The sequence below is a fragment of the Hippoglossus hippoglossus genome, chromosome 20 (genome assembly GCF_009819705.1).
Source record: "Hippoglossus hippoglossus isolate fHipHip1 chromosome 20, fHipHip1.pri, whole genome shotgun sequence".
Classification (NCBI taxonomy): domain Eukaryota; kingdom Metazoa; phylum Chordata; class Actinopteri; order Pleuronectiformes; family Pleuronectidae; genus Hippoglossus; species Hippoglossus hippoglossus.
The window spans coordinates 5,734,177-5,759,730 of record NC_047170.1 but is presented as its reverse complement, the minus strand read 5'-3'; the positions used below and the strand labels follow the sequence as shown (position 1 = coordinate 5,759,730).

The 25,554-nt window shown below is 43.6% G+C and overlaps 1 protein-coding gene across 5 annotated transcripts in view; it reads right to left on the bottom strand.

Annotated features, from left to right (window-relative positions):
* adarb2 (adenosine deaminase RNA specific B2 (inactive)) overlaps window positions 1-24,782 on the bottom strand; it is a 183,381-nt gene extending 158,599 nt beyond the window's left edge. For all 5 annotated transcript variants that reach the window (XM_034573134.1, XM_034573135.1, XM_034573138.1 and 2 more), the window contains exon 1: window positions 24,328-24,782. In XM_034573134.1, the coding sequence (XP_034429025.1) occupies window positions 24,328-24,430 (103 nt within the window). In that variant the 5' untranslated portion in view covers window positions 24,431-24,782. The remainder of the gene's footprint in view (window positions 1-24,327) is intronic.
* Window positions 24,783-25,554: the final 772 nt, after the last annotated feature.

Sequence of the window (25,554 nt, the reverse complement as noted above, 5' to 3'; positions counted from 1 at the left end):
CAGCCCGCTTGTTCACGCGCTGTTTGGTCGCAGTGTGCTCAAAACCAAAAGGAGGAAAAAAAAGAAGAGGTTGGCTGTTTTTCCACATTCATCTGTCGTTTTGTTTTTTTTGTTTTTGCCTACTTTTCTTTTTTATACTCAGAAAGGACTCTTCTTTGAGCAGCACTGTAGGCCTCAGCGGTGACAGCGTCTTACAGGTGATCCCAATGTAGGGTCCTAAACGAGGGCGATAATTTAAGATGAAACACCCAGGGATGAGATGTGAAGAGGCCTTAACTCTCCCTCTTTGGTCTAGTTTATCTGTCCCCTCCTCAGCTGTCCCATATATCTGCGCACAGGGAGGCTGGTGGTGTGAATCAGGCCTGCCATCATTCACTATGTCCAGGAGCCACCGCCACTAACGCCACATGTGCTGCGGTAAGCAATCATGGCCACAAAGGGCGCCGCATATACTCCCTCAATCTGCGATAAGACATCAGTTTTCTTTCCAAGTGTTGAGCATGACTCGAGAGGTGAGGTTTTTCTTGCAATGTCTGCGAGGAGAGTCCGTCTTGTGGAGCGTTGACAAGAGTTGTGGCCCTCTCCCCAGCTATCCTTGCTGTCTGACTTCAGGGGCATTACTCAAACACTTTACATTGACAGACAACTCTGCGCAAAATAAACATGAAATAGCTTAACGCGAAAAAGAGCCCGAGCCCACACTGACTTCAGCCACAGGAATTTATTGCACAGTAAGGGTGGAGTAATGGCTGATTGTAAATTCTTACAGATCACAGGTGACTCTTACAGGTGGCAAGCAAAACTGTGAAGCGGATCTTGAAGACGCCGGCACTGCCTTATGCACAGAGGCAGCTGAACCGTGGGGAATGATGTTTTCCTCTCTTCCCGTTTACAGGGCACACTTGCCAGGTCACCATGCCACTGAACCAGACATCAATGTGAAGAGTGAGGCACCTCTGTTTACCAGCGCTCGATTGCCATCACAAGGTCCTTTCTTCCTCCTCCCCATTCCACACCAGCAGGTAATATAAGAGCAGCTGCTCCAGGGTCTGTCTGTCTTTTTTTTACTTTCATTTTTTTTTTCTGCCTCAACCGATTCATTTCCTCTTTCTCTGTACATCACAATGTCTCTAGTGTTTCTCTCTCTTTCTTCTCCCTGACAATGAAATACAGTGACACCAATCTCGAGGGTCCCTCGACGCTAAAACACAGCTGTGTGGCTGTCCCACTTTCCTGCCATCGAGCACCCGCCTGCCAACACTTCCTCCACTCAGCGCTACCAACAGCGCTGCTTTTTCCTTCTTCTCCTCGTTGTTTCCTTCCACTCATCTTCTCCTCTCCCTCTCTTCATCCTTTCCTGTTCTGTCACTCACTTTATTGGAGGGTGGCAGCGACGAAGATAAGGGCCAAACAAAAAGTCAACATTCCTGTGAACATCTGTTCTGTATCGCTGCTCACTCGCTCTGGTGCTCCATTTTACGTTTGATTTCCCTGTCAGCGTCAGGGGAACGCCACTGCGAGCTGCTAGCATATGACATGCTACACGACTTCCAAAACACCCTTGTTGAATTAAAAATACAGCATATGCTGCAGACGGCACTCTGTGATGTTACAAAGAGCAGACATCCCCTCTCTTTAGGAAGTGGAGCACACACCTGGCATGAACGGCAAGGTGTTTACTGTTACAACAGCTTACTTAGATAGCTGCAGAAGGGCAAGGCAGGTGTCAAGCCTGTACATGGGGGTATCCTGCTTTAAATTATAATGAACACAGTGATTCCTTATTGATGCCTGCAGGGCAATTACACCAGTGAGGTTAGAGGGTTGGCATCAAGCACATTACAACATCCTTTGAGCCGGGATAAAATATTCTACATAATGTACAGATCTGACTACACAATATCAGTCTGACACTGAAAATGTGGCTTTTTATCCAGTGCAGTATTTCAATGTTGTGTCTGGGATGCCACATGACGTCCTGACAGAGAGATTACCACGTCCTCTAATTTCACTAGTTTTAAAATACCAGCAGCATCCTCTGTAAGCCTGTAGACACCATTAGGTTTTGCAAATGATTATTGACAATGTCCATTGCATCTCAAGCAGATGGTAAAAGACTCCAAACTTGTATTGCTCAGGGATCAATGTTGAGTCTAAAGGCTCAATCAATTATGCTCAATGTTAGATACATATATGGAAACAGAAGGGACCTTATGTCTTCTGAAAGCTTAGGGATAAGGAAAAAACAGACTAAACAAAGCAGAACCATAAGAAATTGTGAGGGGTCAGTGTAGCCGTGATCAAGTTCCTTCAAGTTGGCTGGGTGCGAGCCAGTTAGAGGTCTTCAGTTGTAGGTCTTCACAGGATACTTGGCAACATGGCACTTTCTACCACTTAGAAACACCAGCAAATGTCCCAAATCTCGATTTGCCCTTTGTGCCAGTTTTACATGATCATACTCTGAACCTAACGACACCCACATACAATCTGTCAAGCTGGATCACACACAAATAGCATGGGAAGAAGAGGCAAGGCATCAGCAAACGGCACCGAGTTCAGTGTTTTGTGTTTCCTACAGGTTCAGCAGTTACAGTTGTGGCTGAGTGTTAATTGTGACACGCTGTCACAACAACAGCAGCCACAGCAGACTCTCACAATAGGACCGCAGGCATCATTAAAGACCCAGAACACCCACTCTGAAGCCCAACCACCAGCCAGGCGGAGCGCGTGTCGGGGAGATTGTGTCTATCATGTTCAGGCTGAGACCCGGCGAGGAGACGCTTCAGACTTCTCCCTCCAACGCCCTCTCAACCCGCTAATAATCACAGACACTCACATCTCCTTGACATTCCCTCCTCCTCTCTCATCTGACGCTCTGGCGCAACCAGCAATTGAACTCAAATCAGCCAAACATAATCCCACCATCCTCCTTGTTTCCTGGCTGCAGCGCCAACTCGAACGAGAGAAGAACAAAGGAGCTGATAGAGTCTTCGTATCGCGATCCGGCTCAGCCACTCTGCCTCCTCTTGTGTCAGAGAGGAGCAGTATTTAGCACAGTCAGCTAGCACCATGCTGTCTCTATTGTTCTGTGTAATTGCACTCAATGGACCTTGAGAAGTACACAGGCTGCAGCCGGTCCTCCTCATTTATGACTGCTGTTTTCTTGGACACTGTAAAGGTGAGTGACCTGTTGAATTAAAGCCACAACTAAGCTAAATTTAAAAACAAAAAAACCCCACTCCATTGTTCTTCCAGACTCCTGCACACTTCATTAGTGCAATGCTGTGCAACTCCTTTTCCTAAGTTCTCTACTCCGGCCTTCTTCTTCATCCATCAAACTGTCGTCCTCTAAACAAGGGGAGCTTAACCCCTGTTCCCTCCCTCTGCCCATCCAGCCTCCAACCCTCCTTAACCATCTCCATTTCTTTCCTGCCATGGGTCATTTGCATGTATCTGCTGCCTTTAACCTCAGGTTGCCCAAGTGTGATACCTGCTGCTAATGTCTGAGCTGGGCACACACACCCTGGCAGCTGCCCCAATCTACTCTGCCTTGCCGTCTTCGACACACAGACATAAACCCACACAGTTCTCTGGGAATCACCCTCATTTTACATCCATCATCTGGTCCCACTCCCCCACCACGCCATCGACATGTGCGACCCAGCACTGCTCCACTTTCCCACTGCCTTCCCGTAGACCCTTTCTGGACTCTCGCGCTTTCTTTTTAGGAGCCCTTTACAGAGGCAGCACACCCAGGTACCCAGTGGTGGTGCAGGGTACATGCTCACAGACATGGATGGCTAACCACTTGAAAGGCAGGTGGGACTCTCAAGACAATGACTTGGTTGTATGGGGCATTTGTGGGCTCTGTGGCCACTCCAGTGCAGAGCAAAGAGATCCAGGCCCCAACCTCTGCGTTGGCAAGCGCCCTTGAACAAGACACTGAACCCCTACCAGGTCTGGAGCTGATGTTATGTAGCTGTCGCTTACCTCTGACCTCCCTCAGGTCGAGGGGAAAGAGAAGAGTTTCCTTGTAGAAATGCAGTGTTATTAACACCGAAGGCAGGTTGTAGCCTGGTCCCTTATGTGCAGCTTTGACAAGACCTGAGATTTGGTTTCCATAGAAAGGCGCAGTTTAAAATTCTTTAAGTGTTGCCCCCTTTTACAAGTCAGTGCACCATCAAAAATGAAGCTGTTATATTAAGGTAAAATAGTTGCATAATGTTGCTTGAGTAAGGCCACTGGTGGATAAACACTAACTCAACTGAGTGTTAAATTCTTAATACATGATGAGCTAAAATCGTTTTTGCCTTAACTCGTTCTTGCAAACCTCTTAATATGAGTTGTGAATATCTATGTTATAGATATAGATTTGAAACCTTTTGATTTGATAAACGTGTGTATTCCTTCCCTCGTTACAGTAAATATAGCTTTACAACAATGAACAGGGAACATGGCTCAGAAAAAAAAATCTGATCATGACTATGGGAAAAACAGATGATTGTAATAACGATGGCATATTGGTGCTCACAGCAAAACAACACTGGCTCCCAGTTTCTTAAGTTCAATTAAATGGCTTGTGACAGCGCGCATGTGAGGGCATATCTGCCGCGCGCCACTTGACTCCCGTCATTAGGGTGTGATGGCGCCAGGCTACACCAGTTTTATAAGCCTATTTTTAGCAATAATAACCAGCTGGTGAAGAGAGATGGCTGTGAAAGCGCTGGGGGGGGGGGGGCTGCGATCGTGTCAAGTTGAGTCTGAGGCTCCAGGGGATGAGAAGTGACAACCAATTCTTTGCTGTGTGGCTGTTAGTGTGATTAAGGCATACGATGAAAGAACAGAACATGAAGAGTGATGTCATTTAGAAGTGAGTGTGTGTGTGTGTGTTTGTGTAAGTGTGATCATGACACAAGTTATCGAGCGTTAGCTTTTATCTCGCTGCAACACCTCGTTGTCCCAAAACAGTTGGTTAGCTGAACTAATGGGTAAGGAAAGTAAAACATGTCAAAGTAACTGCCGACTAACTCTCCTGCCAATTGTCAGTCTAATTAAAAATACGCTAATTATAATATGTGTTCGTCTCAAACAGCCACTCAGGTATAACGCCCTGGCTGTCAGGTGTAAACAAGGCTCACAGTTGCACAGGAAGGGAAAATCAATCGACATCTGTTAATTTATCTCAGGCAGGAGACCAAATTGAAAAATGGATTGCCTGATGTCCGCTTGACGCAAATCTGCATTGTGGTCAAGGAGCGATACGTCTCGGCACCTGCTTAGTGCACGATAATAGGCATCGCGGCGGTTTGGGCCAAGTGCGCAGCCAATAAGGATCAGATTACCGCCTTGGCAAGGGAGCGGGTCGATGACGAGCAGGTGTGTGGAGGACTTCAGGCTGGGAGCCGGGGCTGGTTGATGAGGAGCGCAGAGAGAACTTGACGACAGAAAAGACTGAATATTACAGTTTGTGTCCTGCGACTGTCTTCAGACACAACAGTGATTTCATATTTATTACAGGGGTCCTGACAAATGCATGACTCCATATGTGCTCCAAAACTTAGTAATGATATTGGTGATGGTGAAAGAAATAAAAATAGTTTTTATTCCTATGGTCATTGGTGGTGTTGTTTTGGACTGCATGATATTGAGAAGTGTTTCTCTGAAAAAGAAGTGTTTTATCCTTCCTATTTAAATCCTATTAATCTTTATGAGGAGGGCAAAATATAAGACACACCATAATTCAGTCTATTATCACCTCTTAAACTTGACCTCTGTACTTCACAGTGTGAACTAGAATCACCGTCTCGTGGTTTTCTGCACCCACCGACCAGTGAAGTTGCACCGAACATGAACAATGACACTGCTCCTGAGTTGTGGAGTCAGAATTTTGGTCAGAAAAGTGCTTTTACTTTATGATGTTGCCGTGAATTTGACCTTTGACCTTTTGGATTTCATCACTTCATCATTTTATCCACCTAGAAATGATGTGTGTGAAATTTCATAAATTCATAAGTAGGGAATGAAATCTGAATCATGAAAAAAAACAGGTTAGAATCGTCACAGTAAATATGACCTTTGACCTCTCAGCACCATAGTTAATGGCTCTCAGGAATTTATCAATCTCAGCAACTCATGTATGATTACATGTGCTTATATATATGTATATATTCTATTCATGTTTTATGGGAGTTTTAGATGTTAATATTGACATAAAGACATTAAGCGCAACTATATTACAGTGTGATATAATCCATTTTTATGTAGCCCACTGCTTATACATTGTAAGAAGGGTGGGGGTGGTACCAGATATTTTAGTGAATAATTTCTTCATTTTAATCTCATAGTAGATATAGTGTTTTTATTTGACTATTTAATGTTTTTGGATCTCCAGATAATTTAGCTTCCCGTAATAATTAATCAATTGGTGATTTGTAACTTAATTCATATTTAAGATTGAGATGGTTAGTCTGTATTTTCACTAATTTAATACCCCTCACTCAATGAGATTCATAATAACCCTATCTTTTTTTTTACGTGTATCCGTTATTACTTTCAGCAGCTGCAACAAACGTCCCCACAGGGACCATTAAAGTTTCATGTCTTATCGGAGCAGGTGATGTTTGCAGCTGAGCAAAGTGTTTAAAAAGGTAAATTCTTGCTGGGAGCAGACCAGTCTTCATTATAGGAGCCTAATGAGTGGAAATGAGAGACAGTGCATCTATTCACCATTCAGGGTTGGCTGGCTCTTCACTGTAACCAGACTAATGATAATGTGTTCTCCAGTTTGAACAAAGAGCCGATCCATATGCCCTCTGACTCATTACATAACACTGCTCCCGCTAGCAGGAGCAGCAGGTCTGTGGGTGATGCTGAAGGCTAATCTGTTTGTGTGGCTGTGCTTTGCTCATTGCTCATTCATTGTCATTACTGCATTATTGTAAATCACTGTGACAGTGTTTTTATTTAAAAAATCACGTTGTAACATTAAAACTGTGTGAAAAGAGTTTTTGTGCAGAAATCACAGTTATTGTCATGAGGCTCTCTGTGAATGGGCGACGTTTGTGTAACATTGATATTTAAATGAATCTATAAATAAGCCTGACATACTTCAATAAACTTTTATCCCAAGGCATATCTGTAATGAAACTGTTGTTTGCTGTGAATGCTTGCTCTGACCTATCGTCCCAACTCTCCTCCTCTTCCTCCTCTAAGTAATGTTAGTGTGCCATCGCCCTGGCAACAACAGCAGAGCGGTCACAGTGACGGCTGCGCAGGATTTACTTTTAGGTATGTGTGCTACAGGTGCTACAGGTGCTACGGGTGCTACGGGTGCTACAGGTGACAGCTGTTTGCAAAGTCTTCAATATTTCAGTAATCTCATAAACAAAAAATCAAAATTCTTTGTCTGTAATGTAAAATAAAGAGATTCAATAAAACAATAGTTTAATTGATTAGTTTAATTGTTGTTAGTAGCACATCTGACGGCTAGTTTCATGTAACCTCGGCCACTAGGGGTCTCTCAATCAAAGCAACAACAAAAGACTTGGTTTGATGACGTCATAAAGCAGGGGAGGGGTCATATCTTCACCACTATTGAAGATGAAAATATCCCAGACATGACTCCGGCGCATATCGTGTTCACGGATGACGTAATAGATTAAAGTGTTTTTTATCGTTTTGGAGCAGTGGAAGAAAAACAACAGCTAACAGGCGAGCTGTATGTTTTTCTGTCATCATATGTCATTTGCCCCTGAAGTTAGAGCAGATATGAACAAACTAGTGTGTTATGAGCCAATTATTAAATGTGTTCCAGATTGCCTGTACAGTTGGGAAGCAACTTACGAGCACCTGAAAACATCCCTGATTAACGTGTTTTAACTTATTTGTTTTATTGGTACAAAAACTCAGGCATTAAAACTTCCCTGTGTGTCTCCCTGTTTCTCTTTCTAACCACCTGCCGTCTGTAGCCAGAGAGTGGAATCAATCTTGTCTTCAAACTCTCAGCAACAAAGACAATACACTTTTCACAAATAAACTATTCCTTCTGCAAATCCCTGCGTCACAGAGCAACATAAGTTTTAAATCATGATGTTTTGATAAAATGCCACCGAACATTGAGTTTGTCACGTTAAGTATAGCTCTACTGAGGAATGATCAAACAACCGCGAGGTGTTTAAACTCGGAGAGAGGAAATAAAACATGGCAGAATGAAAAACATAGTAAAGTCATAAATCCAGGGGTCCTCAGGTGTGTGACTGGGGCAATGAGTGGGAGCCTGTGTGTGTTTGTGTGAGTGTGTGTGTGTGTGTGTGTGTGTGTGTGTGTGTGTGTGTGTGTGTGTGTGTGTGTGTGTGTGTGTGTGTGTGTAGGCAGTACAGGGCTCAAACTGAAAGGCACACTTGCCTGAAGACAAATAGTGCTTTGACCTCTGTGTGAACCAGCAGCCCCTGGTGGATGATAACTCATGACCCGGTGGACTGGAAGGGCATCCATCTCTCACCCTGCTCAGGATGAATGTGACGATGAACGCGTCCACTTGCTGCTATTTAGATAGCCCTGAAGTCACAGCTATGACAAACTGCCCACACAGAGAGCCAGGGCTGAGCCTTGTTTACGCTGTTTGTCCATTCAGCACCACGCCAGGACCGCACAAACTCTAACTGTGCCACAGGGAGCAAGTGCAACCTCAGGGTCAACTCCGAACAGGAAACTGTCTCCGTGAGGCTGATAACTTAAATTGGAGTTTTACTGCACGGACACTATATACCCCTACATTCAGTTTTCCTACAGTGGCTGTGAACATGCAGAATGAATCCATTATGATTAAGTTATGTTCAAAACAAAAAACCCTGTAAACAATCTTTGTCGTCACACGTCAGGCCAAATATACATCATATCAGAGGGAGAATCACGATCCACAATCTGAGCCACCCCTCTCGCAACACATTCACTCAGGCCTTATACTCGCACATCTCTGCATCCCGTTTTCATTCTCATTTTATCCTGAAAGTCCTGAATGGAAAAACCCACACAGACATGACGAAAAGGCTCCGATTCAAAAGGGAAACTGGGAACCTTCTCGCTGTGAGGCGACCAAAGCACCACTGTGCCGCCCGGTGCTATGTGTACACATTTTATTGTGAAAGTTCAGACGTTTCATAACCAGCTAGCCTCGACGGTGGTTAATGAGCTTAAGGCACTACTACTATTAACCAGATTACTGTGGTAGACACAAATGAGCTGATGAGCACTGTGGTATAAATGGTTGAAACAAAGTTCAAGCTCAACCCGTCACACATTTCTTTTGCAAATATAGCTAGATAATGGTAAAATTGCCATATGTCAATATATCATTAAACTGTACATTTATGTAAATTTTGACAATGTAACTATAACATTACCATTTTTTTAATCTTCCCATATTTCTACTTATTTTTATAATCTGATTGTGATCGTATTACATGTAATACATTACTACCCAACACAGAACCCCCGTAGACATCATGAACATAATCCTCATCATACTCCCTATTTAATAGAAACACGGTATCTTCCTCTGGGGACATTACAGCTTTTAAAGACATGTACTGCAATCAACACCATACTGCTGTTCCTGAGACAAACGACACCTTAAGAGCAACACAGCTCCCTGATCTCGTGTCGCTGTGTTATCTGAAGTCTTCCCTGGCTGCCATCTTTGTGTCTGAAGCCTCAGCTGCAGGTGACAGTCTCCTGGAACCGGTGCCACGGAGATAATAGCACCTGCAGCACAAAAAGGTCAACACACTGACCTGCGGTGACCTCTCTATGGTTGTGTCTTTGTCTGAGAGCACAGACTGTGTTTGTGTGTGCATGTGTACGGGCACGCGCCTGCATCCTTTCATGTGCACATATTCCTCCCCATGCTCGATATCTCTTCTCCACGAGTCTGCACACGTACGCCAGCGAGAATTTCTCTCCTTATCCAACTGATGGTCCATTCAAATGAAAATGAACCTCCATCACACTAATAGGGGGAGCGGAGAACAAAGCGCGGGCTCTCTGCAGTCAGCAGGAATAGCAGGAGGATTATCACCGCTATCGTCAGGGCTATTATCATTAAACCCACTTGCCACTCTCCCCCTCCACACTGAGTCTATACTGCAGCACAAGTTTGACTGTTGCTTTGGTGGCAGAGCCCTGGTGCTCGAGGAGATGGCACAACAGAAGATTATATTGATTTCAGTTATTGTTGCTAAAACATTTAGGAAACGATTTGTATTTTAATTTTATCTAATTTGAACTGAATGATACTTGTAACTCACAAAGAGGCATGCAGCATATGCTATGCAGCTGTTTAATGACAACCTTCTTATTATAGTCTGTATCTCAGCGTTGTCGTCATCTGTTTTTGCAGGTATAGAATACGTATTTAGTTTAAAAACACACCTAAAACTTACAATATTTAGTAAAACCTGTATTAGTCACTGTAGCAAGACACATCTGGAAGTCTGGACCATGGTCCGAACCAAGGTTTCACGTCTTTGTTCCATTGTTTAAATTAGATGCGGTTAGTTTTGGTTTCGAATTGCTAATAAAGGAGCAGAACAAAAGACGTTTGTATGATATACGTCCGGTCACCATCACCTACGAGGAATGCATCTACCTGTACTTATCATTGATTGGTTTGTAGACAGGTGTGTGTCTGAGATTGGCTTGTTGTCAATTTGGATATTGTATTCGCCAATTTTGAAATAAGTTTATAGAAAAAAGTATTGTTTCCATTTGAATGGATTAAATGAAAGAACTGGTTCACTTTGTGTATTTTGTGGCCACTGTAATATTATTTCTGTGTTACTACGAGCAGAATGAACGTCCTCGTCGTTCAAACATTATATCGTCAGAGGCAAAGACTTTTTCTTCTTCTATTGTTAAATGCTGTCTCAACTTTTGGCAATTTCTTCAAACTACTAATAACTGTTTTCACACTGCAATAAAATAAGCACCTTGTCGACGAAATCATTCATCCATGAAATGTGTCTCTACTGACACATCGTCTTCACAAAGGTACAAAGTTAACCTTACAACAAAAATACAAAATTATATTAAAAAACATTACTCAAACTCTTCCTTATTTTTCTCTATTTTCCTGCTGATATTTTACCATGTGACAAATGAGCATGATCCAAAGCTAAATATAAAAGAATGTTTATTTTTAGGTTTTTAGGATTTTATAGAGCGCTGATTGACAAGAATAATCTGTTGTATAATGGCTTAAAGCCTCCAGGCTACAACTGTTAAAAACCAATACTACATTACATGAATATAAATGAAAAAATAAAACCTCATAAATGGACAAAGAGAAGGAGACAAATGTTAAGTTGGCCTCAAGTGTCTGCAACTAAAAAAATAAATAAAAATTACTACATCTATACAATAATTAGGTCACTATTGAATTGATTGATTTATTTGGGGGGGTGCTAAAAGGAACCTAGAGGAAACACTGTACTGTGATGATTTAGTTGACACTGTCCAGCATCAACCAAAGTCAGCAAGTCTCCAAGATGCAGGCACAGCAAGCGCAGTATTTGTTGCGTGTTATAAAAACATGGCGGTTGGAGCAGCAGGCAGGTTGAGGAGCAGCAGGAAAACCTTTAGTTATCTCTGGTCACAGCCTACAAATCCAAACATCCACTGTCGCCACATTGCGTGTTATTAACAAACACTGACATTGTGTCTGAACTCTGACATTTAGGGTCAATGTATGCACTAAAAATGTTGTCGACCTCCAATAAATAATGAAAATACCATCATCATTTTTATTGATAATCTGTATTATGTCAATATAAAACCTGATGAAATTACTATCAGTAATTTTTGAACATTTACAAGAGAAACTGAAACGGGGCCAGCAGCGTTTTCCAAGCTTCTCTTCCTGAGTAGTGTGGATACCAGGCGTATCTGTGACAGAGTCGATGCATTTTCAAACAAAAACGTAGTAATAAGGACGTAGCCTCAGAGAGTGTGGTTCTCATTTCATTCTCAGTGGCTCTGCTCTGTCCTCACAGACCCAGACTCTTCTGGTAGTACTATGGGGAAAATATTTTAATAGTTTTTTTTATATGGTCTCTAACAGGTTTTTAGACATTTATCTGTGACTTACAACGTACATCACGAACATCCATTTCACAAAAATAACAGGCTTTTACACCCCCCCACTACATACATGGCATTTGAAGTTGTGTTGTGGTATCGTGTCATGATTCAGAGAAATGGAAGAAAGACAAAAGCTGAAGTGAAGCAGACATTTGGACAGCTGCTCCTCGGATGTGCAGCAGGATGTTTCCACACAGTGAGCTGAATTCAGGATGTTTTTTTACTGGAGGCGTGCCTCTCACGGGGGACACACATACGTTGTGTCTAAATGTGGAAGGGTGGGTTTGCAGGATCATCTGTGCAAGCATTTCCGGGGCTCTTTTACGCCCAGAGACGTCCTCTCTCTCTTTGTCCTTTACGCTAAGCAACATTCATAGCCCCGGGTCCCACACACCCTTCACCCTTCACCGACAGCTCCGGCCCCAGAGCTCCACTGCGGGATCGCCGGGGAGGTGGAGGTGGAGGAGGGGGAGGGGGAGGAGGGGATGAAATCCGCCATGATGCCAAAGCCCATCCGTGCAGACCAATGCCAAAGCACCATGTGTGCACAAACAACTCGACTGAATCCGACTCAATGTATGCTCAGGCCTTATCTGGGTGAAGCCAAATACACTCTGAGCTATCAGAGGCAATGGATGAGTGATTGGAACTCTCAGTTTTTCCGCAAATGCAAACACATCTATTACGCTCGGCCGCTTCAAGCTGTACAAATCAAAATCAGTGCGGCAAGGAGGAAAAATAAACACCACGCCGTGTGACTGTTAAGAAACTCGGGGAAAAGCAGGACTTCGCATATCGCGCGGATCGGCCCAGAGCTATATGAAAACTCCTGCGCGGCCGTCGCTGGCCGACTTTTGCGGTGATACGCAGGACATCAGGCAGAGTTAATGCAGGCGAAGAGTTTTTCTAAATACCTTTTAAAGGATTTGCAAGATAAGCCTGTCGGTCTCTCCTAGAAGGAGCCCCTAAAGGATGGTGGAATCGATGGATGAGAGAGGATTTACTGTAGGGCGAAGAGCAGGGAAAACTGTTATTTAATGCTCGCATGTGAACGGAATAATGAAGCAGGCAGGAAGCTCACGAGTGTGTGCGCTCGTCATTATCAATGGACTAATCTGCCATTAAACCATTCCATCAGCCACATGGATCTAATGGCCACTGGACAAAATGGGCTTTTTATTCCTGCAAATCAACCGTCATCATATACACACTGAGCAAGAAGGAGATCACGCTTCACCTCTCATGCAGAGTGAGGTGAAAATATCACAGTGCTAAAAAAACAACAGCAACAGCAACTGAGCTCACGACACAAATAAAGCTTTGCTCCTTAAAGTTTAACGCTCGTTATTTAATGCCTTATTAATCCTTCCGTGGGTACCAAGTAGAGGAAGGGACATCTGACCATTTGAACCACGATTGGCCAATCGGAGCGGCCATGAGCAGACGTGTGTCCAGCTTTGTATTTTTAGATGTGAACAGAGCTGCAGTAGAACAGAATTGTTTTTACTGACAACCTATAAGCTGTTTAAAGCTCACTTTTAGCATGTGTGTGGTCTTCATACAACTTAGCATGAAACATTAAAGTCCAATGGATAGAGGGCTTTCAACCAACTCGTGGAGCCAACATGCATCTTTAATGGCTCAAATCCAGCAAAAATTGTTTCAGCTGAAAAGTAAAAAATGATAGTAAATGAGAAGTGTGGATTTATCTGCTGTCTGAAATCAAGGAGTCATAAAAAACAGGCACTTAGTAAAGCTCATACTTCCCCAAGCATCACACTCTCATAGATATCAAACCAATAAGTCAATAATCAACTAGTCAATAAAGTCAAGTTAATTTATATAGCGCATTTAAAAACAACAGCAGTTGACCAAAGTGCTACGCAATAAAAAAAGACACAATGCGAAATATATGAATAAATAAAATAACATAAAATAAAAGGACACTCAAGAGCTTGGGAAAAAAATGTAAGTCTTCACTCTAGTCTTGAATATGTAGACGGAAGGAGAGCGCTTAGTTGTGAATGGTAGACTGTGCCAAAGGGTTTAGGGGCAGCTGTAGCAAATGTACGACCATTGGCTAAAAATTAACATTAACATGTCAAATATGCCAAAAATAACAGACAAAAAACCATCAAGATCCATGAATTGCTGGCTTGGAAATATTTTCCTATCTTGCCATGTTAAAAAAGAGGAGAAAAAATCCTTGATCTGCCCCTTTATTCGGATTCATGCGAAAAGTCAATAGCTTCTTTCTCTGTCCGTCCTTCTACCAAGTTTCACAGAAATCAGTTCAGTAGTTTTTGCCTGGTCCTGCTGACAAAAGCAACCAACAAACAAATGGACGAGGGTGAAAACAGAACTTGGAGTAGGTAAAAGTAAGTAGCCTCAAGTTGTGAATCTGCTATTGTTATAACTATAACCGGCATTTTTACTGCACAAAAGCAGCAACGTACACAGACGGAGCAGCCGTTACTAGAAGGGGAACTCACACCAACTCCATGCTATCTGTCTTGCAAGAAAAAACATGCTGACAGAAGAATGGTACGGTCTTCACAAGCTGCTGAGATTCATATTAATGACCTAAAACTGATCTATCAGGGACGGACAGCAGTGATTATGGTGATTGAGTGTCCACCTCATCCCGAGTTGGGCGGAGTCACGTCAAGGTTAAGACCAGTTTGGAGAAGAGCGCGTCTCCACGTGCAGAAATGAACTCCTATGGAGCGTTGTTAAGGTGAGAGCCCCCCCCCCCCGCTCAGGATGGACCCTCTTGTAAAAACGCTCCATCTTATTAATGGTAATAAATGCTGTTAGCACCCACCCTCCCCCCCAGCAATAAGACGCATCTATTCTTGACTAAAGTCCCCTTCATTAACGTTATCTCAAATAGGCACCCACTCCGATGGCGGGAGAAGGGATGGGTTAAGCTGCTTCATCCAATTTCATTTATTCCATATGAGGCAGGGTATCAGTGGTGACTGCTGTGTCAGCGCAGCACACAGGGTAGTTGTGCTGTCATGTGGCCGAAGCACGACATCAGTGCAGGAGTTTTAAGTCACCGAGAGCCGAGCGGCCTGCCGGCTGATCAGATACTGTCGGAGCGCTCCTGCGTTGGTGATTTTTAATTTCCAAATGCACTCAAATGGCAGCTGAGCACATTTCATGGTTGACTTGCAAAAGGCTTTTTTTATTTTTTTTTATTGGTGCACAACGTCTAGCACCTTCTTTAGCTATTTTCTGCTTTTTCGAAATATGGTCGTGCTCGCCATCAGCAGCCCGCCACGCTGTGAATACGCAAGAGCAAACCTGGAGGACAACAGTAACTCTGTGTGCGCTGCTGAGGAGGAGAGAGGGAGATGGGTGGGGGGGGGGGGGGGGGGGGGGGGGGTGAGGAGGAGGGTGGGACACAGAAAATGCAACAAAAGACGTGACGGAGAGGAGGAGAGAGGGGAGAGCGATGGAGAACGTGTGAAACCGCAGACCGTCAAATGATCTGGCCTCTCTCCAGGCATGATGACTCAGGGATGATGGCACAGTTAGAGCTAATTAGGATCATAAAGCGGAGAAATGTTTTGCCACCATGATGTGTCGGGCACTTCCACCCTATTGGCAGGACTTCACATTCGATGTGAGAGAATGTCTGGACAGCATGCTAAACAGCACAGAGTAATAATATTAATAAGACGAATTGGCTTCATTTAAAACAACAGCTACACTGGAAACTATTAGAATTTTTAATTGGACTGCATCACATGTGTGGAGCTTTTAGTCAAGTGTGTAGATAACGTCTCCGCTGCATGATGATTTCAAGCTGGCAGTCCTCCAGCAGGAGCGTGAAGCCATCTACTGATTTTGTTTTTGATTTATTCATTAGTTTGATTAGTAAAATGTCAGACAATAGTAATATAATGTCCAAAGCGATGCCTATAAACTCTATGTTAAGTCTAACTAACAGTGTTATCATAACTATCTATCTTACCACTCAAATACTCTGCACTATTCAGAATATTTATTTAATACTTATCTATATCAGTCACTTATCTGCTCTTCGTACCCTCCTGACCTCAACTTATATTCTATTGAAGAACACGATTTTATACTTATTTTACTTTTAGTTTATTATACACATGATCATTTCATAATGTTGTTATACTTGCACAATGACAATAAAGTTATTTGAATCTAACTAACAGTCCAAGATTCAAAGTTGTTCAGTTTACAAAACAGAGCAAAGCAGCGATAGCCACAATTTCTCCAGAAACATCAGGCATGCAACTGGAAAATTGCAGATTTTTCCATTCAAGAACTGCTGAGTACATCACTAACAGACTTTCTGTTTTCATGCAGTTAGGTGCCGGGTTAGGAATTGTGTTAGGCTTCGACACCCAACCCTAGAAACCTGTGACTTGCTAACTACTCTCGGACCACAAGACCAAAAAAGGTTTTAGTTTTACACACGGTGAGTTGAATGAGCATCACTGAGGAAGCTCAGTACGACTGTTCAATGCTGTTATGATGTTTTGACCTATCATTGCTGCGCAGTGGGGAATCAGGTAGAGCCATCATTAATTCACAGAGCACAATTCCGCTTCCCTTTGATTCTGGTGTTGTGAGGCAAGAAAGAACCTTTTTTATCTGAATTAAAGACCAAACTGCAAATCATTCATGGCTCAAAGGTGAATGTAAGGGGTCGCCTGATGATTTCAAACGTAGGAAGTGACCTTAAACAAATCAGTTGTTGTTCATTCAAATGGCTGTTTGAGTCAGTCGCTCACAACAGACACGACATGGAGGGGTCACAAGCAAAAAGGGCCAGAAACTGTAAAAACAAGGTCATTTTGTAGTTCCTCCAAAAAACATCAAATATTTCTCGACGTGAAAAGTGCCATGATGCGTTCACGGGACGCCCGACAAGTGTAAAACACAGAGTCACATATTGTGACTCCGAGAGCGCTGAGAGGGCCCCGCTTTTGTCTCGACTTTGTTTCTCAAGTCCGACGCCAGCTCAAAAATCTCGTGACAGTCGCTATGAGGCAGCTTCCCCGTCTTCTTTTTTTTTTCCTTCCCTGCCGCGAACTCTCTTCATGTTGCGTAGCCTGGTGGACTGCAGACGCACAAACACTGACAGGAGGCAATAATGCTGCTGACTTGCTGCGCTACATCTCTGTTTATGAGGACTGACAGCTCACCAGCACATACTGCACACACACACACACACACACACACATGCAGGGAGACAAATCCTTACTAATACACACTCACACATGCGTGCAGACAAATGAACACACAGAGGCTCATCTGATTCACTCCTGAATATAATTCCCATTGCAGCAACACATGCATTAGCGCTGATAAACTGTATTGCGGCGTAACCGTGCTCAAATGTCTCCCCCTAAAGTACCGACTGCCTGAAAAGCTGTTGTGGACAGATTGACGGAGCGTAACACACGACTAACTCCATTAAACTTCTGTGTGTTTGTCGTCATGGCAACAAGCGCAACAAGTTATTTGTGATGTGAGTAATACCCTTATCTCTCCGACTGTGGGAGTCATCAAACAACAGACTAATTAACTAAAAGTGTCACCTATGAATTTTTAAATCTGTATCTGTGCTTTTCATACTTGTGATTCTGTTTATCTACAACCTGTGTGTGTGCGTGTGTGTGTGTGTGTGTGTGTGTGTGTGTGTGTGTGTGTGTGTGTGTGTGTGTGTGTGTGTGTGCGCGTGTCATTTAGACATTTTGGTGTAAATTTTGTTTTCGGCGCCTGAACTTTAAATACAATTGCTCACTGCCGAGCTCCAAAAAGCCAAGAGGGACTATTACAAGATAATTTCTAATTATGCTAATGTGCTAAAGTTGTGCTTTTCCTTTTCCTTGGTCATTTTATCAGCCGTCCTCAAGAGACCACAGTCAGTCGTAATAACCCTTTTTCCCTCAGCTAAACGCGCAGTCAGTTAGAGGACGCCGTGTCCTGAAACCGCCGACTCCTCCGCCGCTGTACCCTTAATCAGGAAGCGCCTGTAAAATTCACAGAGCCATGCTTGTGCACAGAGAGGGAGCGCCGCGCCGCCTCCATCGGCGCTGACCTTCATTAACCTCATAAATGCCAGCGGTGTTTCTGTCGCAGCTCTTAATGTGGTTATCAGCACAAACACAAACAAATGTGACAGAAGTGTTTCGGGGGCTGAAACTGCAGCTTTACATCTGTGAAATAACAACACGTATTCTCTCCCACTGCACACGGGCGCCGTGACATTGAGCCGTCCCGACACGGAAACCAGCACCGGGAACCACCGGGTTCCAATAACCAGAACAACCAGTAACCACACCAGCATGAGGAAACTGGTGGTGTGGATCATTTGCAGCAATCAGCAAGATGTGCGTTCGTTTAAGTCCTCTGCCTGTCTCTCTGCCTCTGTGTGTGTCTGTGCTTCTGTCAGTCGGTTTGTGTGTCAGTGTGTGTCTGTCTGTGTCCTGCTGCACTAGGATTGCATTCATGAATGTTTCTGAATGTGAACACAGGCCACTGCAGGAATTATACTGTACCATTGCTCTGCATATGGACTGTTACACAGGTTCTGCACCAGGCAGAGAAAAACTGACACAGTGACAACATGAACCAGGTTGGATTAAAATTAATCTAGAGGGTGAATGAAACAAGAGACGGACCCTGAACAACCTCCTCTTCATCACGGCTCCGTTGTATCTGAACTGCACCTGATATCTGGACTGTTGATGTCACTGATACTTAGCAGGAAGCATTTTTCATTAGGATCTCACTGCAGTAGTATCTGGCACCAAGCAGCTAAATGACAGCGGTGCAGCGATTACACGATACTGACGACAACCGCTATATTGAAAAAATCAATTATTGATATAATGTTAATAATACAGTTATAATATCATTGAATTATACAGCGCCTCTTAAGTGACTTCTGTTTCTTTCCGTTGTGATGCTGTAACTATCTGCTTCACACTCAACATTGTTAGTTACTAGTTACTAGTTCTACCCTATGAGCTCTCTCTCTCTCTCTCGCTCTCTCTCGCTCTCTCTCAAACAGACAAATAAACTCTCATGTTTCTTCTGAAACTTTCTTATCATCTGTCCGTCCATCATCGTCTCCACTGCTTCTGTGTCAGTGAGGCACCTACACACAAACAGCCCAATCAGAGTAGTGTGTGTGTGTGTGTGTGTGTGTGTGTGTGTGTGTGTGTGTGTGTGTGTGTGTGTGTGTGTGTCATGGTCACAAGTGTAAGTTATATGCAGGAGATGCAGTCATGCAGACTATAACCACTCAAATGAAAAGAAATACTACTACTACAAATAATAATAGTACAAATTATTTAATATATCAATGGGATTTATCAATATACGGCGACTCAGTCGTCAATCACAGGGATAATCGTCCCTAAACCCTAAAAGGTATGAATATATTGTGGTTTTTTGAGAGTAATTCATTTGCCAAAAACAGGATGAAAATTGCAATAAACAAAGTTAAAGATGAAGTTGACTGATTTATTATTTAGTGAAAATCGGATATCGTCAAAGCCCTGCTCTCTGGTTTTATCTTTTTATATATTATTGCAGCTTGTTACTGATGCAGTCTGTCAGACTCTAACATGTGGAAAATAAACAGAGAAAAAATTCTGATCCGGCAGTTTTTTTGCAATTTTGTAGTTGCTTAAAACAAGCATAAAGCTTCAGGTTTTTTGTGATTTTTAGCCTTGAATGGAGAGATGATATTAGAGGGGCAGACAGGAAATGAGGAGAGACATGCATGTTCCCTGTTCAGAGTTAAACTGGAGATACAATACAAGACAATACAAACTATCAAAAAAACTGAATCCAGCAACAGAAAAGCCAACTAACAGTATAAGTCAACAAAGATGAAAAGACACCCAGTTCTATTCCTACGTGAACCTTTGTCACGTAGGATCATTAAACTCCCACTCTTTTCCTACTGTATAATAAATGCTGCTCATAAAATATATATATATTATTATTTATTGATTTTTAACTTTGAGTAATGTTCAATGTCATAGAACGTCTGCAAAGCAACAAACTAACCACCGACCAGCGAGTGGTGACACGATGAAAGTAACTCAACAGATACGATGGAACCTTCTGTAAATATGTTAGTTTTCCAATAACGCTGCTGTCCCCACTGCGAAACACAACTTTTAATTTCATGCTTCATTACAGGCTGAGGACAATCTCTCATATCTGACACTGTACCATCAAAAAAATGCATCATCTGGATAAAATATCCAGTATGTGCAAACCAATGCAGGATAAGGATTCTTAGAAAAGGCGAAAATCCTAAGGGAGGTTCTGTGCTCCTCAGCTTCTTCTCTCCATCCTGACCCCTGCCCTCACCCCGGTGCTTCCTTCATCACTGCTGAGAGAAACGGATGCTTCCACAGAGCCCGAGCTTCCCCCCACTCCTCCCCCCACTGCTCGGCTGCATGTCCGACACTCAAAGAAGTCCCCAGGGAGCGTCGGTGGGCCTGCCGCCGATTGTCACGTCCGCCCCGCTAACATCTCCTCTGGTGGCTTCTCTTTAAAAAAAAAAAAAAAAGGAGCCTGGAATGCGAGAAGGGTGATGACCCTCACCCCTCCGCCCTGCCCTGCACCCCCCCTCCTCCCCCACTCGGCCTCAACTTCCTATCGCCGCACACCCTCACCCGACCCCTCTGCCGCCACCTCGCCCGGAAAGACAGCGCAAACGGTAATTGCCACATAAATTACGTTACACTGTGTTTTTCACATTTGCCCCTCGGCATGATTCGCTGATATACTGTACAGTACGCTGAGAGAACAGGGTGATAAGCACGGCTGTAAAAAGAAATAATGTTGGTCTATAAATCTCTGCCGTGCTTATTTTTTACGTTAAAAACCTCTGTGGATAAAAGACAAGGAATATGTTGCACATATGTCCCAGTTAAAGGCCGATGAGAGGGGAAAAGGTCACACTGCTGATTGACAGGTCGGATTTTGCCGAAAACACACACACACACACACACACACACGTTGCTGCACACCGCCGGGCTGTCACACACCTCAACAGGGATTTTGTTTGTGGCACATCCCTTTAGAGTCGTAAGCGACATAATAAATCACAAAAGGTTGTGATTAATTAAGAGGCAGACACACAGGATGTCCATGAATCCTTCTCGGGGGCGACGACAGTGGTCAAACACTGCGCTTGAGGGAGAGCAAACAAACACAGAGCGAGGTGCGACCACGAGCACAGCGCCGGGCTGACGGGAGGGAGCATTGTAACCTGAACAATACGATGAGGCAGCGGTTGGCAAACTGCAGCACAGAGAGCAAAAAACACAGATGGTGGATTTAGTAAAGTGTGGGATTTCGAGGAAGACTGTGCAGGGAACAGGGTCCGGGTGCCAAAAAGATGAGAACAAATAAATCTCAGGCCTGTAATCTCCATTCTGCAATTATTTTGTATCGTCCAGCCGAAAATGAACAACCGCAAAGAAGAGTTTAGCCGTGAAACAAGACAAAAAAGAAGAAATTAATAGAAGTTGTGAAGAGGAATCTGCTTACAATCTTAGGAATACTCACACACAGGTTTTAGCGAGTCCATCCACAAATAATCTGCACTCTTCTCCGGGGATTAAGCCCCAAATACCAAGCAGTAATCCCTCTGTGTCTTTTTGCCTTAAGGTCTGTAAAAAATAATTGTGTGAAACCTCAAGATGATCACATTTGGAATGAAGGAATAAAAAAAAATAACAAAAAAGGCTCAGTTCAGCTTTGTGTAATTTGAAAAAAGATCCTCCAATCCCAAAGTGCTTTTATTTTCTATTTCACTCTGACAGCTTAAGAAACATGTGCAAAATGCTGGGGCAAACAATGGGACAGGAAGGGCCGATCTGACCGAGCACAGTCCGTCCACCTCCTGCAGCTCTGGAGGAGTCAGCGGCCATCAGCACTTCCTAAAGACACACTTCATTTGCAAGCGGTCCCCTGAACTGGCCCCTAATGTCCCGTGTTATCAGAATGAATCAGCAGTGCTGATAAATTAGCCGTACGGAGACACGCTGCGAAGGCCTGTCAGCTAATGTGCGCGCGTTTGTGTGATACTCATATGCAATGCTTAATGTTGTGGAACCAATTCTGTCGTTTCCATTATGTAAATACATTTGCCTCAGCACTATATTTTATGTATTGTCTGCCTTGTCTCAATTACTTGGGCTATTAAAAATCAAGAGGTTATGGAAATGAGGTGCGGTTGTCTGTTTGTAGTTTGATGACAAGTGCAAAGTGTTTATGAAAGCTCGTTATGCATTCAATTGCAGTCGGATACGTCAACACGCTCCGAGCTTTCATCCATATTCCACAATGCAATGGGGTGGCACGTCAGTATCTTCAAGCATAAACAACACAAAGAGTTGTGCTCTCATCTGTTACACATATAAATAAATAAAAATAAACGTCTCATCGCTATTTTATTTAATCCTCCCCTCCTTTTCTCGTGGAGGTGCCAGAAAATGTAAGCAAAAAAAAAGGATCATGGAATATTTCTGGGAGGGTCTGTGGCTTCTCCACAGCAGATAAATGTTGGATGCTTCAGTTTTGGGGGGGGAAAGTTGCTGTTAATGAGAAAAACCACCTCAGGAAATAATCAAGAAATCTCAAATCAGGAGAGTTTCCTCACACGCAGTTTAAAAAATCTAAAGGTTTCACTGACATATCTGAAATAACTTCTTTCTCAATCTTTTCAAAATGTCATTTCCCCATTTTTCACCGAGGAGTGCACGACGGAACAACAAATTACACAACAGCTGAACAGCAAACAGAACTGGTGGTGAATTGTGAGCATTTTTACCACACAACTCAAAAAAGTGAGAGGTGTTGAGATGTAAGTGTGTGATTTAAGTCCTGTGTTTTTGTTGTTTTTCTCATATGAAATTGTGGAAAAAATGACATTAATATATGTAAGTCAGTGGTAGAGATAATGTAATATACTGGCTTATTTAAACCAGTCAGCATCTATCACGGTGCGGCTACAGACAAACGCTCAATAGGAAAAAATGTCACCGTTATCATCTTTCATTCAGTGGAAATCAGCAGCTTTTCCATTTTAATTACACATATAATTGAGTGTTTTCCAGTGTGTCACACTGTGTTAACACACCGGCTCCATCCTCCATCCTCCAGGAGGAACACTTCTCCTCTTCACACCTCTGATTAGAATTAAAAACAAATACACACAAATAAAAAGATCATGGCACTAAATTAAATGTTTTTTTTTCTGAATTGTGGAGCAACTAATGCCATATTTTCATCTTCTCTCTTTTCTGTGTCAGGCCCCGAACAGTTTCTCAAACTTTATAGTGTTGAGTGTCGGTGAATGAGGAGCAGCAGAGCACTAAGATCCAGAGCTGGCATTGAAGGGAAATTACTTAAAATTAGACAATAAGAGAAAAAAAGAGACTGAGAAATTATGAGGAAAATCCAGATTGTGCGTCAAGCCCTTGTTAAAGTGACAATTAAATGTGTGGGTCCTTTTCTTTAAAAATAGGTGTAGCTTCCATACACTGAGCATTGGGCTTGTCTGACAGCGCAACACACAAGTTTAATTATCTGAAGGCGTTAATAGAAATTAGGGAAGAAACTTGTATCTTTTTTAATGAGGAAGCTATTTTCCTTTGAATCAAAGCTCATGTGTTAAATTGTAAAAAAAAAAAAGACAATAAAACAAGGCGCTTTTCTCACGAGACTACGTCTATTATTTAAACTATTAAAGCTAATTCAGAGTTTGATTCCCTCCTTATTGTCCTGGATGTCAGAGGCAACGGAGCATTTCCAGGACAGCAGCGCAGCGGCAACTTCGGCTTCAGCGGCGGAGAGACGATGCGTCATTGAAAGGCGCTGGAGCGGCTGTTTATTGCGCTCCATTCACAGAGAAGCTGACATTTCCTCATGTCCCTACACTTTCCACTGTATTTGGATACGCGCAGCAGCTAAACGCGGCGCGGAGCTGGCTGGGGCTGAGGCGGCCGCGCACGCAGGGCTCGACCGGCGGTGCGCTCCGGTGCCCCCGCCAAGGTTGCGCACGACCTCTGTTCGCACTGGAAGCAGGAGAGGGAGAGAGAGAGAGCGCGGCACTAAAAAAAATAAATTAAAAAAAAAACCCTAAAACAAGTGTGTTAAAGTTGTTACCTTTTCTCTTCGATCGCCTCCTCCTCCTCCTCTTCAGCTTGCATTTCACCTGGCCGCCCTGAGCCCCGGACGCGCGGCTGCTGTTTCCAAGTACGGATGCCATCGGCGCATGCAGCCCCCTCGCCTGCTCTGGAGCGGAGCGCGGGGGGAGAACTTGGGGAGGACTCGGGCGGCTCGACTCGCGCTTTGCACTTTGTGTCGCTTCCAGCCTCCGCTGCCGTTGCGAGAACGCAGGAGGTTTGACGTAGACTCGGGACTATATTTTCGGCTCTCCCCGCGAAACCAGCGTGGAGAGGGAGGGAGGAGTGTGTGCGTCTTGCTGTTCGTGTATCACCTCTGTAACTCCAGCTCGCTCACAGACACACACACACTCACACACACACTGACACACACACACACAGACTGTTCTCAGCGCAGCAGCTCCGGTCCTCCCGCTCCGCTCCCGACTAGAAATGTTTGGCATCAGCCACTTTGGATTCAACCATGCATGGCTCCTATCTATTTGCTGCCGAGCTTTCTAATTAGGGTCCAATCGTGGCTGTCTGGGAGGTGTGACATCACCAGCGACACCCTCCAGCCCACACCCCCTTCTTCACCCGCTTCCACTTACTCCACACACTTTTTCCCCCCCTCCTCTTCTTCTTCTCCCACATGCACTGCAGGGGAGGCTTGTTCCCTTCTGGGGTCAGAGGTCAGCCTGGTGTAGGGACGCTTGCTCAAGGGCACTTGCAGCAGGTCGGATGTTTGGCAGCATGAGGGGCTCGAACGTGGGTTTCTCCTGCTTCTCCATCCTTCTGCAAACTCAACTTCAGGCTGGAGGAAGAGAATGGTGGGATATTTTAGACACTGAGGAGGAAAAACCAACCAGAAAATGCTTAAAATCGTCTCTGTCCTCTCCGTCCTCTCCTTGTAAATTACTTTTTGTCAGCTGAGATTTGGGATTTTTTCATTTTCTTGCAGGATTATGGATCTGAAGTAAATTCCCCCTCATTCCCGCTCTCTGTTCTAAAGTCACACAAAGGAAGATTACTGTGCTAAGATGCTATAATGTTCAATTAACTGGCTTTTTCACACATGCAGCAACAACTCTGTCACATCAAATGCATCTTTGATATGCGCTCTGTCAGTTTAATTATCCCACTTTTTCCTTTTGACAAATTCTTTTCCTACAATTTACATGACAAAATATGGCTTCTTTTATTTTGAAAGGGGCCAGGTGACCTTCAG